The 13,595-nt window shown below is 42.3% G+C and overlaps 1 protein-coding gene across 1 annotated transcript in view; it reads left to right on the plus strand.

Moving 5' to 3' along the window:
- LOC140480894 (lysine-specific demethylase 3A-like) overlaps positions 1-13,595 on the plus strand; it is a 79,055-nt gene that overhangs the window by 11,441 nt on the left and 54,019 nt on the right. The window contains exons 5-8 of the mRNA XM_072576462.1: positions 4,240-4,364; positions 5,411-5,501; positions 9,025-9,557; positions 12,895-13,052. Of these exons, the coding sequence (XP_072432563.1) occupies positions 4,240-4,364; positions 5,411-5,501; positions 9,025-9,557; positions 12,895-13,052 (907 nt within the window). The remainder of the gene's footprint in view (positions 1-4,239; positions 4,365-5,410; positions 5,502-9,024; positions 9,558-12,894; positions 13,053-13,595) is intronic.

Here is a 13,595-nt window from a genome sequence, read left to right on the forward strand (position 1 = left end):
CTTAATTCTCAAAGGGTGAAACTGAAGGTCATGCAGTTGAAAGATTTAATTAGAATTGAGATGGTGTCTGAGATGGTGCACTGATGTCAATAAAAGAAGGTTTGATTGCTAATATAGTTCTTTGCTGCTGTGACATCTCTCTCTGAGCTCAACATAGGACTGTTGATGATTTAACCTGACGGAATTTGCTCTTGACTAGGCAGTCAGTCAATTTGACTAAGTGGCTGCTGGAGTTAGGCTGACAGAGGAAATGTCAGTGGTCTATGAAGAGAGCTGGTCTAATTCATGGAGATATAGCTACGGGCAATAGTGGAATTTTAAACACTTGTTGGAGCAAAGATTTTTCCTGATTAACTGACTGAATTCTGTTCTGCAAGGCAAAGACAACTGGGGAAATTCAGATGCGTTTATTGCTTTGAATTATTATGTTACATAGAATCATGGAGTTGTGCAGCATAGAAACAGGCCCTTTGGCCCACCATGTCTGTGTTGACCAACAAATACCAAATTACCCATTTACCTGAACTTGGTCCATATGCCCTAGCATTTTAAGTGCTCACCCAGATGCACCGTGAGTGTAGCAACAGTAAATCCACCACCCCGCAGGGATCATGTTCCATATTTCTATCATCCACTGGATAAGTTTTTTTTTCTCCGAACTCTGCTAAACCGTTTACTCTTTTCCTTAAATATGTGCTGTCTGGTCTTATACATGTCTGCCATGGGGTAAAGATTCTCACAATCTACCCTGTGTATGCCTTTCATAATTTTGTAAACCTCCACCCCCCACCCCTGCTCCAAGGAAAACAAACCCAGTCTATCCAGTTTTTCCTTATAACTGAGAATTTCCATCCCAGGCAACATCCTGGTAAATTTCCTTGCACCCTGTTTGAACTGCGTACAGCATTCCATCTGTGGCTTGACCAATGTTTTGTAACAAGACTTCCTTGCTCCTGTGTTCTGTGACCTAGCTAATGAAGGCATGCTTTCTGTTTGGTACCTTCACTGCCTTTACTGACACCTTCAGGTATCTGTGGACTTACGCACCAAGTCCCTTTGTTCTTCAGTACTCCCTATGGACTTGCCATTCATTGTGTATTTCGTTCCCTTATTAGATCTCACCTAAAGTGCCTCACTCCACACTTTTATCAGGATTAAACTCCATCTGCCATTGCTTTGCCCAACACTCTCAAATGAAGCTGCATTATAACATTATTTCAACAAGCCACCACATGCTGTAGCACAGAGGAGCTATCAAGAGCAGAGGAAAATCACCTATACAGTGTATTAAAAAAGAATGGGTACCCAATGAATACAGTCCACAGATTTCTCAGCAGTAAGCCCAAGCAAGCAGACAAAATGTGCCCAGAAACCCCAGCCAGTCTCCTCCACATCAAAGGCATCTCCGAAATGACTGCCAGACTACTTAGACCTCTTGGCATCATGGTAGCCCACAAATCCACCAACACACTAAAACAGCAGCTAATGAACTTAAAATACCCTACACAGACAAGCAACATGAACATCATTTACAAAATACCTTGCACGAACTGTAACAAACACTACATTGGACAAACAGGCAGAAAACTAGCCACCAGGATACACGAACACCAACTAGCCACAAAAAAACAAAACCCACTCTCACTAGTATCCTTACATACAGATGAGGAAGGACAGCACTTTGACATCCTAGGACAAGCCAAACAGGGACACGCATGAGAATTCCTAGAAGCATGGCATTCCAACCAGAACTCTATCAACAAACACATTGATTTGGACTCCATCTGCCACGCTCTGAGAAAAAGAACAAGAAATGACATCACCTACCCAAGGAAACACATAAATAGAAACTGGACATAATACCAGCACTTCACTGGAGGCTCACTGATGATGTTACTTCATATGGTAACAAAACATCTGAAAAATGAACCTTCCAGCTCAGTGAGCAAACTTGCATCCAGAACCTCAACCTGAGCAACAAATCTTCTCAAAACCCGCTAATGGCTTTGCCCAGTTTACCAACTGATCAATATCAGACATAGCCTGACACTGTCTTTGTCACTATCAACAACACAATAACTTTCAAGTCTTCTGCAGACCTACTAATTTAATCCTGTACATTCACATCCAAGTCATTAATGTATGTGATAAACAGCAGTGGTCCTGATGATACTCTGCTGGTCATGAGCTTTCAATTGCACAAACATCCCTCCACCATCATCCTTTGCCTCCTACTTGCAAATCCATTTTGGATCCAGTTTGCCAATTTGCCTTAGATCCTGTGGGCTCTTAACTTTTGGACCAGCCTTCCACGAGGAACCTTGTCAAAGGCCTTGCTGAAGTCCATGTAAGCCACATCATCTGCACTACCCTTATCAATATATTTAGTCATCTTTTCAGGCAACTCAATTAAATTAGTCAGACAGGATCTCACTTGAACAAATTCATACTGACGATCCCTGATCAATCCTTGCCTTTCCAAGTGTTGATTAATCCTGTACCTCAGAATTTTTCCAATAGTTTCTGTACCACTGATGTTAGACTAACTGGTCTGTAATTACCTGGTCTATCCCTGCTCCCCATCTTGAACAAAGGAACCACGTTAGCCATCCTCCAGTCATCAGACACTTCACCTGTGGCTAAAGAAGTATTACACATTCCGGCCAGGGCCCCAGTAATCTCTTCCCTTGCCTCCCATCTCAGTCTGGGGTACATCTCAGTCTGGGGTACATCTCATCAGGCTCTGAGGATTTATGTACTGTATGCCTGCTAAAACATTTAATATTCCCTCCTTGTAAACATGTTCTAGAACCTCACCATCCCAATTGAACCCCCCAGCTACACCTGCAGCTGTTGCTCTGCATGCTATGCAATAAAATGGTTTCTTCATTCATATCTAGCTTTGTTTCTCCAAAGTATTTGCATGTTCTGCCTTTGCACAGTTTGAAGAATCGTGCATACAAAAAATGCGATTATCTAGGTTGGAACACAATTTTATGAAATCGTGGGTTATGTTAACGCATGACCGAACATAAGTCTGAGTGAATGAACTGCCATTGTCTGTTTAAGGTGTGATAAATACCATTGAGTCGAGAAGATGTCAAAATATGATTCTGAATGGAAAGCTGAAACTGACATCTTGGCTTTTTTTTGTTTCCATAATATATTCCCCTTTGCCTTTCACAACTTAAAGTCTAAGATTATTGACACATTCCCGGGCTCTGCTGACACCCATACATAGTGTGTCTGCTTTTGATCAAGCCATTTTAACAGCTAAGCAACAGCTATTGATGTAGGGTAACTCTGCAGGAGTTCCTCAGGAGAGTGTCCTCAGCCCAACCATCAATTTAACTGCCCAGGTCTCGCTGCATTTTAACATGGACAGTGTTCATGGGGTGGCAAGTAACATGTATGCCACAGAGGTGACAGACGATAACCAGCTCCAACGCAAAAGGAATCCAGCCATTGCTGAGTCCCCCACTATTCACATCTGTTGACTAGAAACTGAACTGTGCCAGCCTTGTAAATACTGTGACCTCCAGAGCAGGTAAGAGGCTAGGAATCCTGCAATGTGTAACTCACCCACTGACTCCCCAAAGACTAGCAGCGAACTACAAGGACAAGTCAGGAATGTGTTAGAATCTCCCCCCTCCCCCCTCCTCCCTCCTCCCTCCCCTCAACACTGGCCCAAACAGCACTCATAACCTGGCACCACTCAGGACAAATCATCTCACTTTACCCTGATGGAGTGGCAATGTTGGAATCCATGTGCTGCCTGGAAGAACAAGGGCAGCAGTTACATGGCCACCAATTTCATTTCCAAGCCTCATGACATCCTGACTTGCAACTAATGTGGGTGTTCCTTTACGTGGCTGGATCGGAATCCTTGATCTCCTTTCCAAACATAATTGTGGGTGGATGGAACAAGAACACCTGGACTGCAGTGGTTCAAGGAGGCAGTTCCCCACCACCTTCTCAAAGGAAGAATTCTGGGTGTGGATGGTCAGTTAACACTAGTCTAGTCAAAGACTTCCTGTGAATGAAATTTTTAAAAAAGAAATCTTGATTGGCTAGTCTGAAATTTTCAAAAGGGAGGAGACAATGACTTTACAAAGTGACGTAAACTCGACGTAATCTGTGGCTTTACAAATAGTGGTCTGACCCTCTGAATAATTGATTGTCATAGACTGAAAATTTTAATGTTTGTTTACTTTCTACCGGTGTTCTTCTGGTTATCAGGTACTTGCAACTTGGCTGGCCATGAAGTTAAGGTGTATGACTTGAAATCTGCTACTCATTGGTGCCCAGCAATAGTGACTCATCACAATTTAACAACCAGATTAATGCAGATCAAAAGTGAACAGGTAAAGAAAGCCTTTTGACTTCAGTTGAAAATGTACGGTTGTAGGCTGACACTTTTGTCATTCTATTGAAGATGATTTTAAAGATTTAAAATTAAATAGCTTGGTGGTTTTTCACTTCACCTGCTCATGTGTACTATTGGGCAGGTGTGGCTTGAACTTGGATTTCCTGGCCCTGAGGTAGAGGCAGTACCAATGTGCTACAAGCCCCTGATGATAAACCTTAGTGCCTGTAAAAGCATGCTGCTCTGAGTAGTAAAACGTTTGGTTCTTCAATGTCATCCGCTGCCAAGAGTGAAGATTGTATTTGATCAGATGGCTGACTGTTTGTTTGTGTTTGTTTTCTTCGCCTGAAAGTGGGCCTGACCCACAGCGCCGCAACCTCCACTCCCATGTCAGACAAAGAGGGGCACAACCTGAGTCCACCTCAGATCAAATCCTGTGCTGATTCGCTTCATCCCACCAACTGACCCTGCAAAGAGTCATGTTGTGGCAACATACCATTTTGCCTGCATACTGGACACTGAAGCTCCAATGTCTTTCCATCGTATAAATCTCTCTTGCACTCTTATTGTATACCATTGGAGTGTTTTGGAACGATTTAGAGGTTGATGGTCAACCTGTTCATCTATGTTATGAATACACCTTCCTTCACCACCTAATTCTGGAGTGGGGCTTGACCCTGGAGCTCCTGGCCGTGAGTATAGGAATCTGCCCTCTGTACCACAGAACTTCCGTGTTTATTGCTTCAGTTTTATTTTTTAAAATGCAAACAGGTTTTTGTTGGTGTGCAATTAAAATTTGAGGTAAAATACTCTTGGAAGAGTTGAGAAAGCAATCGTCATAGGCTAAACTAAATGACTAGTTTCAACACAAAAGTCAAAGTTTTTAATCACCTGTCGTGATTTTATATAACCTCCCCAGATTTATTTTATTTTATAAATGCAATACTGGCTCTGAGTCCCTAACACACTTATGCAGTGGCCTGTCCATTTTGAGAATTTTTTGAGTTTTCAAGAGGATTTTAATGATTTTTTTCAATGTTGCAGTTTTCAGAAAAGCAAATAGTTGATCCAGCTCTGATTCACATGTCTTTCCTTCATGATGAAGATATTGAAGCATTGGCCAATGATGGTGATGGTGAGTGTCAAATCTAGTTGTTACTAACTAGTCTCTTGTCAATGGTCTTTATGACTTAGGTGGAGTATGGGTCCACGTTGTTAATGTGCCTTTCTCTTCTGGGCTGTTGTGCAGAGCAGTTCCAGGGTCATATATAAATTTCTCACTGTGAAGTGATTGCTAGATTTTTGTGAATTTCTGGTACCAGGCAATTATCCACCTTCTCTCCAAAATATCCTGTCTCAAAATAAAAGGAACAACTCCTGAAATCATTGTCCTTGCAAGCTACCACCCCTTCTCCAATTTCCCTTTAGACCTTGAACATATTAATTCATGGTATGTGGATATCGCTGGTTGGCCACTATTCATTGCTCATCCCCAGCTGTGTTTGAATTGAGTGGCTTGCTAGGCCATTTCAGAGTCAACTACATTGGTGTGGGTCTGGAGTCACATGTCGGCCATAACCAGGTGAGATGGCAGATTTCCTTCCCTGAACGATATTAGTGAAGCAGATGAGTTTCTCCAACAATCTGCAATGGTCATCATCAGATTCTTAGTTCCAAAATTTGTTTTCAATTGAATTCAGATTTCACCTTCTGCTGTGGTGGGATTTGAACCTGGGTCCCCAGAATATGAGCTGAGTTTCTGGATTAATAGTCTAGCGATAATACCACTAGGCCATTGCCTCCCCTTTTCCTAAATCTGCGTCCATCTTTCCTGGAACACCTGCTTGTATTCCTGCAATCTGGTTTCCACCCTCTGCATTGTCAAAGTCACAATTGATGTCAATTGTAATTGTGGTAAATGTAAACTATCCTATCACATTCTTCTTGACTAGTCTGCAGTTTTTAACATGGTTGTCCACACCATCCTCTTCCAAAGTCTCTCTTACTGTTCAACAAGGTGGGATTGCACTTGTCTGGATCCATTTGCATCTGTCTGATCATAGTCAAATAATCTCTTCTTGCTCCCTCATCAATCTTGCTTTCACCCCCACCCCCACCCCCACCCCCACAAAAAAAATGTTGCATTTCTTATCTGCTGACAATGTCATCCAAAATGAAGTGTTAATTTTTACATCTACAGCTGGATGTACCTGGTCATCAGTGTACCTTGCTGTCACTTCTAACTCCTCCCCAGTGCTAAGTTATTAGACAGCTATCCACATGCAGTACTGGATGAGCAGCCATTTCCCCCAACTACATGTTGAGAAAATGTCAGCCATCCTTTTATCTCAGTTCTCTAGCTACCAATAGCATTCATCTTCCTTGTGACTGTGTTTTATACCAAGTCAGGCGGTTCTTAATCTCCGTGTGATATTTGGGAGTGAACTTTGAGCCACATTGTCGTACTGTTGCTTAAATCAGCCTCATTTCATCCCCATAACCACAACCCCGTCTCTGCTCATTTGCTGAAACTCATTCATGCCTTTGTTACCTCTCTAAATCTGACTGTTCTAATGCACTCCTGGCCAGTTCCTTGCACTCTTATCACTAGGACTGTTACTTGTAGCTTAGCGCACACCTTTTTGTCTATATTTCCTGTGCGCGCTGACCCACATGTCTCTAGTACAAACTGATATTTTGATTTTAAGATTATCATTCTTGTTTTCAGACACTTCAGTGGCTTTGCCCCTCCCTAACTCTATAATCTCCCTCAGTGCCACAACCTCTCCCACCTGTAATTCTACACTCTGGTACACCCCCAATTTCAGTCACTGCACAATTACTGGCCACACTCATGTTTTCTTGTGGCTATTTGATGCTCATGTATCCTGGTGGCTAGTTTTCTGCCTGTTTGTCCGATGCAGTGTTCGTTTCAGTTCTTGCAAGGTATTTTGTAAATGACGTTTATTTTGCTTGTCTGTCTGGGGTCTTTCAAGTTCATTAGCTGCTGTTTTAGTATGTTGGTAGGTTCGTGGGCTACCATGATGCCAAGAGGCCTGAGTAGTCTGGCAGTCATTTTTGAAACAAATTAGAAGAAATCTACAAGACCATCAATAATATTCTTACAGGCTTAAAATTCACAATGGAGGAAAACAACAACAAACTGCCATTCCTAGATGTCATCGTAGGGTCAAGAGTCAATGAGGCACTTGAAATCAGCAACTACAGGAAAACAACACACACAGATGAAGCTGCATTGGAACATTATTTCAACAAGCCACCACACGCTGCAGCATCAAGGAACTATGAAGATCAGAAGAAAACCACCTATATTGTGGAAATGACTGCCAGACTACTCAGACCCCTTGGCATCATGGTAGCCTACAAACTCACCTACACACCATAATACTAGCTAATGAACTTAAAACGCCCTACACAGATGACAAGCAAAATGAACATCATTTACAAAATACCTTGCAAGAACTGTAACAAACACTACATTGGACAAACGGGCAGAAAACTAGCCACGAGGATACATGAACATCAACTAGCCACAAAAGAAATGACCCACTCTTACTAATATCCTAGTACAGATGAGGAAGGACAGCACTTTGACTGTGCCAACACATCCATTCTAGGACAAGCTGAGCAGTGACACGCACAAGAATTCCTAGAAGCATGGCATTCCAATCTGAACTCTATCAACAAACACATTGAATTAGACCCCATCTCTGAGAAAAAGAACAGGAAATGACCAAGGAAACCTAAACACATAAATAGAAAGTGGGCCATACCATCAGTGCTTCATAAGAGGTTCACTGATAATGTTACCTAGTATGGTGATGAAATGTCTGTAAACAAACCTTCCAGCTGAGCGAGCAAACTTGTATCCATAGAATAACACTGATATTTAATTACTATAATTTGTACGTATAATCTTACAATGAAATGGAATACCCTCGTCAATCTGTTTGCGTTCCTTCCTGTGGTTGATGGGTACTTTCTGGCTGAGAGCTTTTGGAAGCCGTGCCTTTTTAAAGCCGTGCCTTTTTTAAGCTCTATGTCTGACTCCATCCTAGTCTTTAAAGGGACTGTTGAGTTTTTTTCCCCCAAAAATGAAGGATGCATTTCATCAAAACCTTTCTTCATCTTTGAAAGGTCTGCATACTTTGTAGAAATCAGGCTGTTCACACATTGTTAATAGTGTGTCTCCCAGGTTATTACGGTATTATTATTTTGTCCATCCATCTAACTTTATCTCCATGTAATTGGTCATCCAGTGTATCAATGAAGTCAATATAGTAAGAACAGTTTCACTTTTTTCAGTGACACTTTTTTGACCATATAGGTAGAAGGAGGGGGACAATTAAAAAAAAAAGCAATAATTCAGTCTGTACAACAGTTGTGAATATGATGCATAAGGCAAGTCCTTTTATTGGCTGGGGGAAGCCCATGTCTATCCTTTGTAGTATTGTGCTGATTACATAATTGATTTATTTTGACTTAAAATGCAGTCACTCTAATTAAAGTTAAAAATTTACTTCAAATGAGTGAAGTAGAAATAGATGTAAAAACGTGGAATTACGAAAATTATCGATTGTAAGTTGCATGCCTGATCTACAATCGATTAAAAATCTTGCTGCCTTAATTGCTTTCAGGTATGTTAAATGTTGGTAATTCCAAAAGAACACAATGCATGAAACGAAAATCTATGGAAGGGCATGATGACAGCGGAATAAAAAGAACAAAGTGTGATACGTTGGCTGAGAGCAAGAGCTGCACGGCAGAGCAGAATACTGAAGCAACCGAGCGAAGTGAAGATCAGTGCAATAACAAACAGTCACTCCACTCTGATCCCGGAAAATTAACAGGACAGGATAATGTGCAAATGCAGCAGTTCATAGAATCCAGAACCTGCCATCTGAACAGACTACTTACAAAGGAGGGCATGGAAAATGTGAAAAGTGCAGATCCTCAAAAGCCAAAGTCTTTGTTTGGGTTTGATGGCAGCTGGAATAGTTTTAATCTCATTTTTTCAACTCGGGCGACTGACAACGGAAGAACGGTGGTGGTCGAGGATAAACTCCAGCCAAGGACTGAACCTCTAGCATCCCATCGAGACTCTGCTCTGTCACTGAAAGCTCAGCATTCTTTGCAGTTAAACAAAGGAACAGCTACTTGCTCTTCTGAAGTAAGGCTTATTTTTCTTTATTTCACTTTTTAAACCAGCTGTCTGTGACCACTATTGACTGTTGTAAAAAAACTAACTGGTTCACTAATGTCCTTCAGTGAAGGAAATGTACCATCCTTGCCCAGTCTAGCCTACAGGTGCCTCCAGATTCACAATACAGTGATGGACCATAAATGCTAAATGTACAAAACCCCTGAAGAGGTGCAGACAAGAATGACGTACCAATATCTGACCTAAAAGAATATGTCAGTAGGCTAGAGAATGTTTTCTAGAAAAAGAAAGGCTGAGAATTATCATTGAGTTGGATAGGATGAGGATACAGAGACCAGTGCTGGGGTCATAGTTATTTACAGCATGTAGTAATGACTTGCATGAAGTAAGTGAATGTTCTACAGGCAAGCTTTATGGATGACACAAAAATAGGTGGCAAGACAAATGTTGAGGGTGACATAGAGTCTACAGAGTGGATATAGACAGGTTATGCACGTGGGCAAAAAGTTGGTAGATGGGATGTAATGTGTGAAGCTGTAAAGCTAGGCATTTCAGGAAGAGTAGAGGACTCGAATGTTATTTAAATGAAGGAAGACTGCAGAAAGCTACAGCACAGAGGATTTGGAAGTCCTTGTGCATAAATCACAAAACATGAGCATCGAAGTTGAGTAGGTAATCTGGAATGGAATATCGTAACAGGAAGATTTTTGCGAAAATTGTACAAGGCTATAGTCTGACCACAGTTAATATACTGTGAAAAGTTTTGGTCACCTTGACTAAGGAATTGCCCTCTTGGCTACTAGCATTGCAGGTGGTCTAGAGAAGGTTCAATAGGCTGAGCCTGAGTATGAAGGGGGCGTGTCTTATGTTTTCATTGGAATTTAAAAGAATGAGAAGTGATCTTGAAGTTGACAGAAAAGCTGGCCAGAAGTACAGGGTTCTTCGGGAACGAGAGAGGGCTAAAGAACTGTGGATGATGTAAATCCGAATTGAAAACAGAAATTGCTGGGAAAACTCTGTTCTGAAGAAGGGTCGCTGGACCTGAAACGTTCACTTGGTTTCATGCCCACAGATTCTTAGGGGATTTGACAGATGCAGAAAGGTTATTTTCCTTTAAAGGATCCAAGGACACAATCTCACATGGGGTCACACATTTAAAATACAGGTGAGGAGGAGTTTCCTGAGGATAGGGAATCCACCACTGGGGAAGGTAGGAAAGAGGAGTTGAGGATGATCAGTAAGGTACAATCTTGTTGAATGACGGAGTAGACCTGACTGACACAACGGTCTGCTTCCATTGCTTTGTCTTATAGTTTAGAGAATGTGTTTCCAATCGTGAGCAGAACAAACCTAGAGGCCGTAAATATAAGATTTCTGTAAATAGAACCACTAGTGAATTCAGGAGGAGCATATTTGCAGAAAAACTGGCCAGCATGTGGAACCTGTTATTACTACAGGTTGTTGGGATCAATATAGTTAAATGTACATGCAGAGAAATTGGATAAATGAGAATTGAGAGGGTTAAGATAGCTGAGAAAGGGTTCATAATAGCAGCTACACTATATTTTTAGTGTGCGTCATGAGAACATTGTAAGGAACATTTGACAATGAGCCCCCTGTGAAGGGAGGTTTTAAGGAGCAGAGTAAGTTGGAGAGGTTAAAGGAAGAAAAATAGGTCTTGGGGCCGAACACATGGCTGTGAATGCTGGAGCAATTAAAATTGACAATGTTCAAGGTCTGAATTAGGCTGGTAAGTGTCTTTTGAGGATTGGAGCAGGGGAGGGGTGTGAGGCTGTGGAGGGAATTGAAAACTAAGATGGGAATTTTAAAATCAAGATGTTGTTTGACTGGGAGCCAGTGGAGGTCAGAGAGCACTGAGAGTGTGGTTGGGAAACTTGGTTTTGACCCAGTGTATTTCCTGTTCCCTATAAAATGTGGGAGTTCTGACTGAAGAGGGTGAGAGGCACAAAGAGGGTCATGTGGAGTATCAGAGTCTAGTGGGGCTGAATTATTATTATTATCGTCGTCGTCGTTCTCGAATGGAGCTCATTTTACCTATCTGTATGAGATAGATATGCTGTGCACTAGATATTTTGGTTGGGTAAACTTTGGCAACTGGGCCAATTCAATGCTGGCTGAACTGTCATCCTAGTTCCCTACCTTTCCTAAACCATAATAGATGAGTCATAGAGTTTTAGAGTTGTACAACTTTGGTTCAACTCATCCATGCTGACCACATATCCTAACTTGGTCTAGTCCCATTTGCCAGCCCTTGATGCACATCCCTTCCTATTCTTATATACATCCAGATTCCTTTTTAAATGCTCTAATTGTACCAGCCTCCACCACTTGCTCTGGCAGCTCATTCCATACACTCACCACCCTCTGTGTGAAAAAGTTGCCCCTTAGGTCCCCTTTATATCTTTCCCCTCTCACCTTGAGCCTATGCCCTCTGGTTGTGAACTCCCCCCACCCCATTATAAACCTCTATAAGGTCACCCCTCAGCCTGTGACGCTCCAGGGAAAACAGCCCCAGCCTGTTCAGCATCTCCCTATAGCTCCAATCCTCTAACCCTGGCAGTATCCTTAAATCTTTTCTGAACCCTTTCAAGTTTCACAACATTCTTCCGATAGGATGGAGACCAGAACTGCACACAATATTTCAAAAGTGGCCTAACCAATGTCCTGTACAGTTAGTAAAAAGCTTTGGAATAAACCTTCCTTCAGCTCTGAAACCTCCTTGTTGCTTCAGAATCACATTTTTTTTTTTTGCATTAATCTTTAACTCCAAAATACCCATGGGTGACAAAATGTGGTATGATAAAAGGGCCAGAGTGGTGAGACTTGTGGGTCTCCCTGTTTTTGTTGTCACCAGCACAAAGTTCCACACCATCCAAAGTGGGGGTTGCTGGCCTCACTCCAGCCCATGCTCTCACCTACTGTCCACAATGAAAATCTCGTCTGTGCAGGCACTTTCTTGAAAGGTGAACAGTTTGAGCTGGCAGCTTCCCTAATTCCAGCTACCTGCTTCAGAAGGTAAAAATCCAGCCCACTTTCTCTGAAGTTCAGCAGATATGTGTTTTAGGGGGAAGAAACTGTGTGTAATGTCATCGAAATAGTCGGGGAGAAGCTAATGGGGTTAGATGACCTTGTGTATACTTCAAGGTTTATGTGTCAATTCTTCCATGAATGATGTGTGACTGTTTTCCACTTGCTCTGGGTGCTCAGTTACTCTGGCATTGAGGATCCCGATATACTCCGTGCAGCATCAAAATGAAGAAAGAAGCATCTTTGCGTGGAACTGCTGCGAGGTTATTGCTGACCCCTTGCCTTATTCCTGCTGTAGGCTTCACGAACGATCCGAGCAGCTCAGTTTGTTCACTCCAGTTTGGGTGACATGTTGCTGGGCAGTGCTGCTACAACGCCTGAAAGGAAAGATTTGAGACAGACTACTCCTCCGCCTGCGAATTCTCCCCCAGCCATCACTGCAGTGGTGCCTCAAGGGTAAGTTAGCTGAGTTTTAGACCTCCGAATTCCCACCATGATATAACGCGTGCTTAGCATGGGGCTAATTCGTCTTGAGTTCAGTCTCCAATGTTACTCTGATGTGATGTCCAGCATCAGCAGTCCTCACTTTTGCCTAGTCCATTCTAAAGAACCCCTAACGTGAACATGAGAGACCTGCATTTCATTTTCATTCGTTGTTCCTTTCTTTTGACGTAAAAGTAAACAGGATTCCAGGCACACACGAGCACAACTCCCCCTCTTCAGGGAGCTGGGCAGAGATGGCACTGTATGGATGTATTATCATCTGGTCATTCCAAAAGGGGGTGGGTTCTACCTGGCAGCACTGGGGTTATTACTACCTTTAAACTCTCTTAATTCCCACCAAGAAAGTGAGAATTAACATAAGATACAAGGATGTGTCAGGTGGGGAGAGGCTGGATGGACTGGGGCTTTTGTACCTTGGAGTGTCTGAGGCTGAGGTTTATAAAATCATGAGGGGCATGGATAGGATAAATAGGCAAAGTCTTTTCCCTGGAGTTC

Source organism: Chiloscyllium punctatum, chromosome 1 (assembly GCF_047496795.1).
Source record: "Chiloscyllium punctatum isolate Juve2018m chromosome 1, sChiPun1.3, whole genome shotgun sequence".
NCBI lineage: Eukaryota > Metazoa > Chordata > Chondrichthyes > Orectolobiformes > Hemiscylliidae > Chiloscyllium > Chiloscyllium punctatum.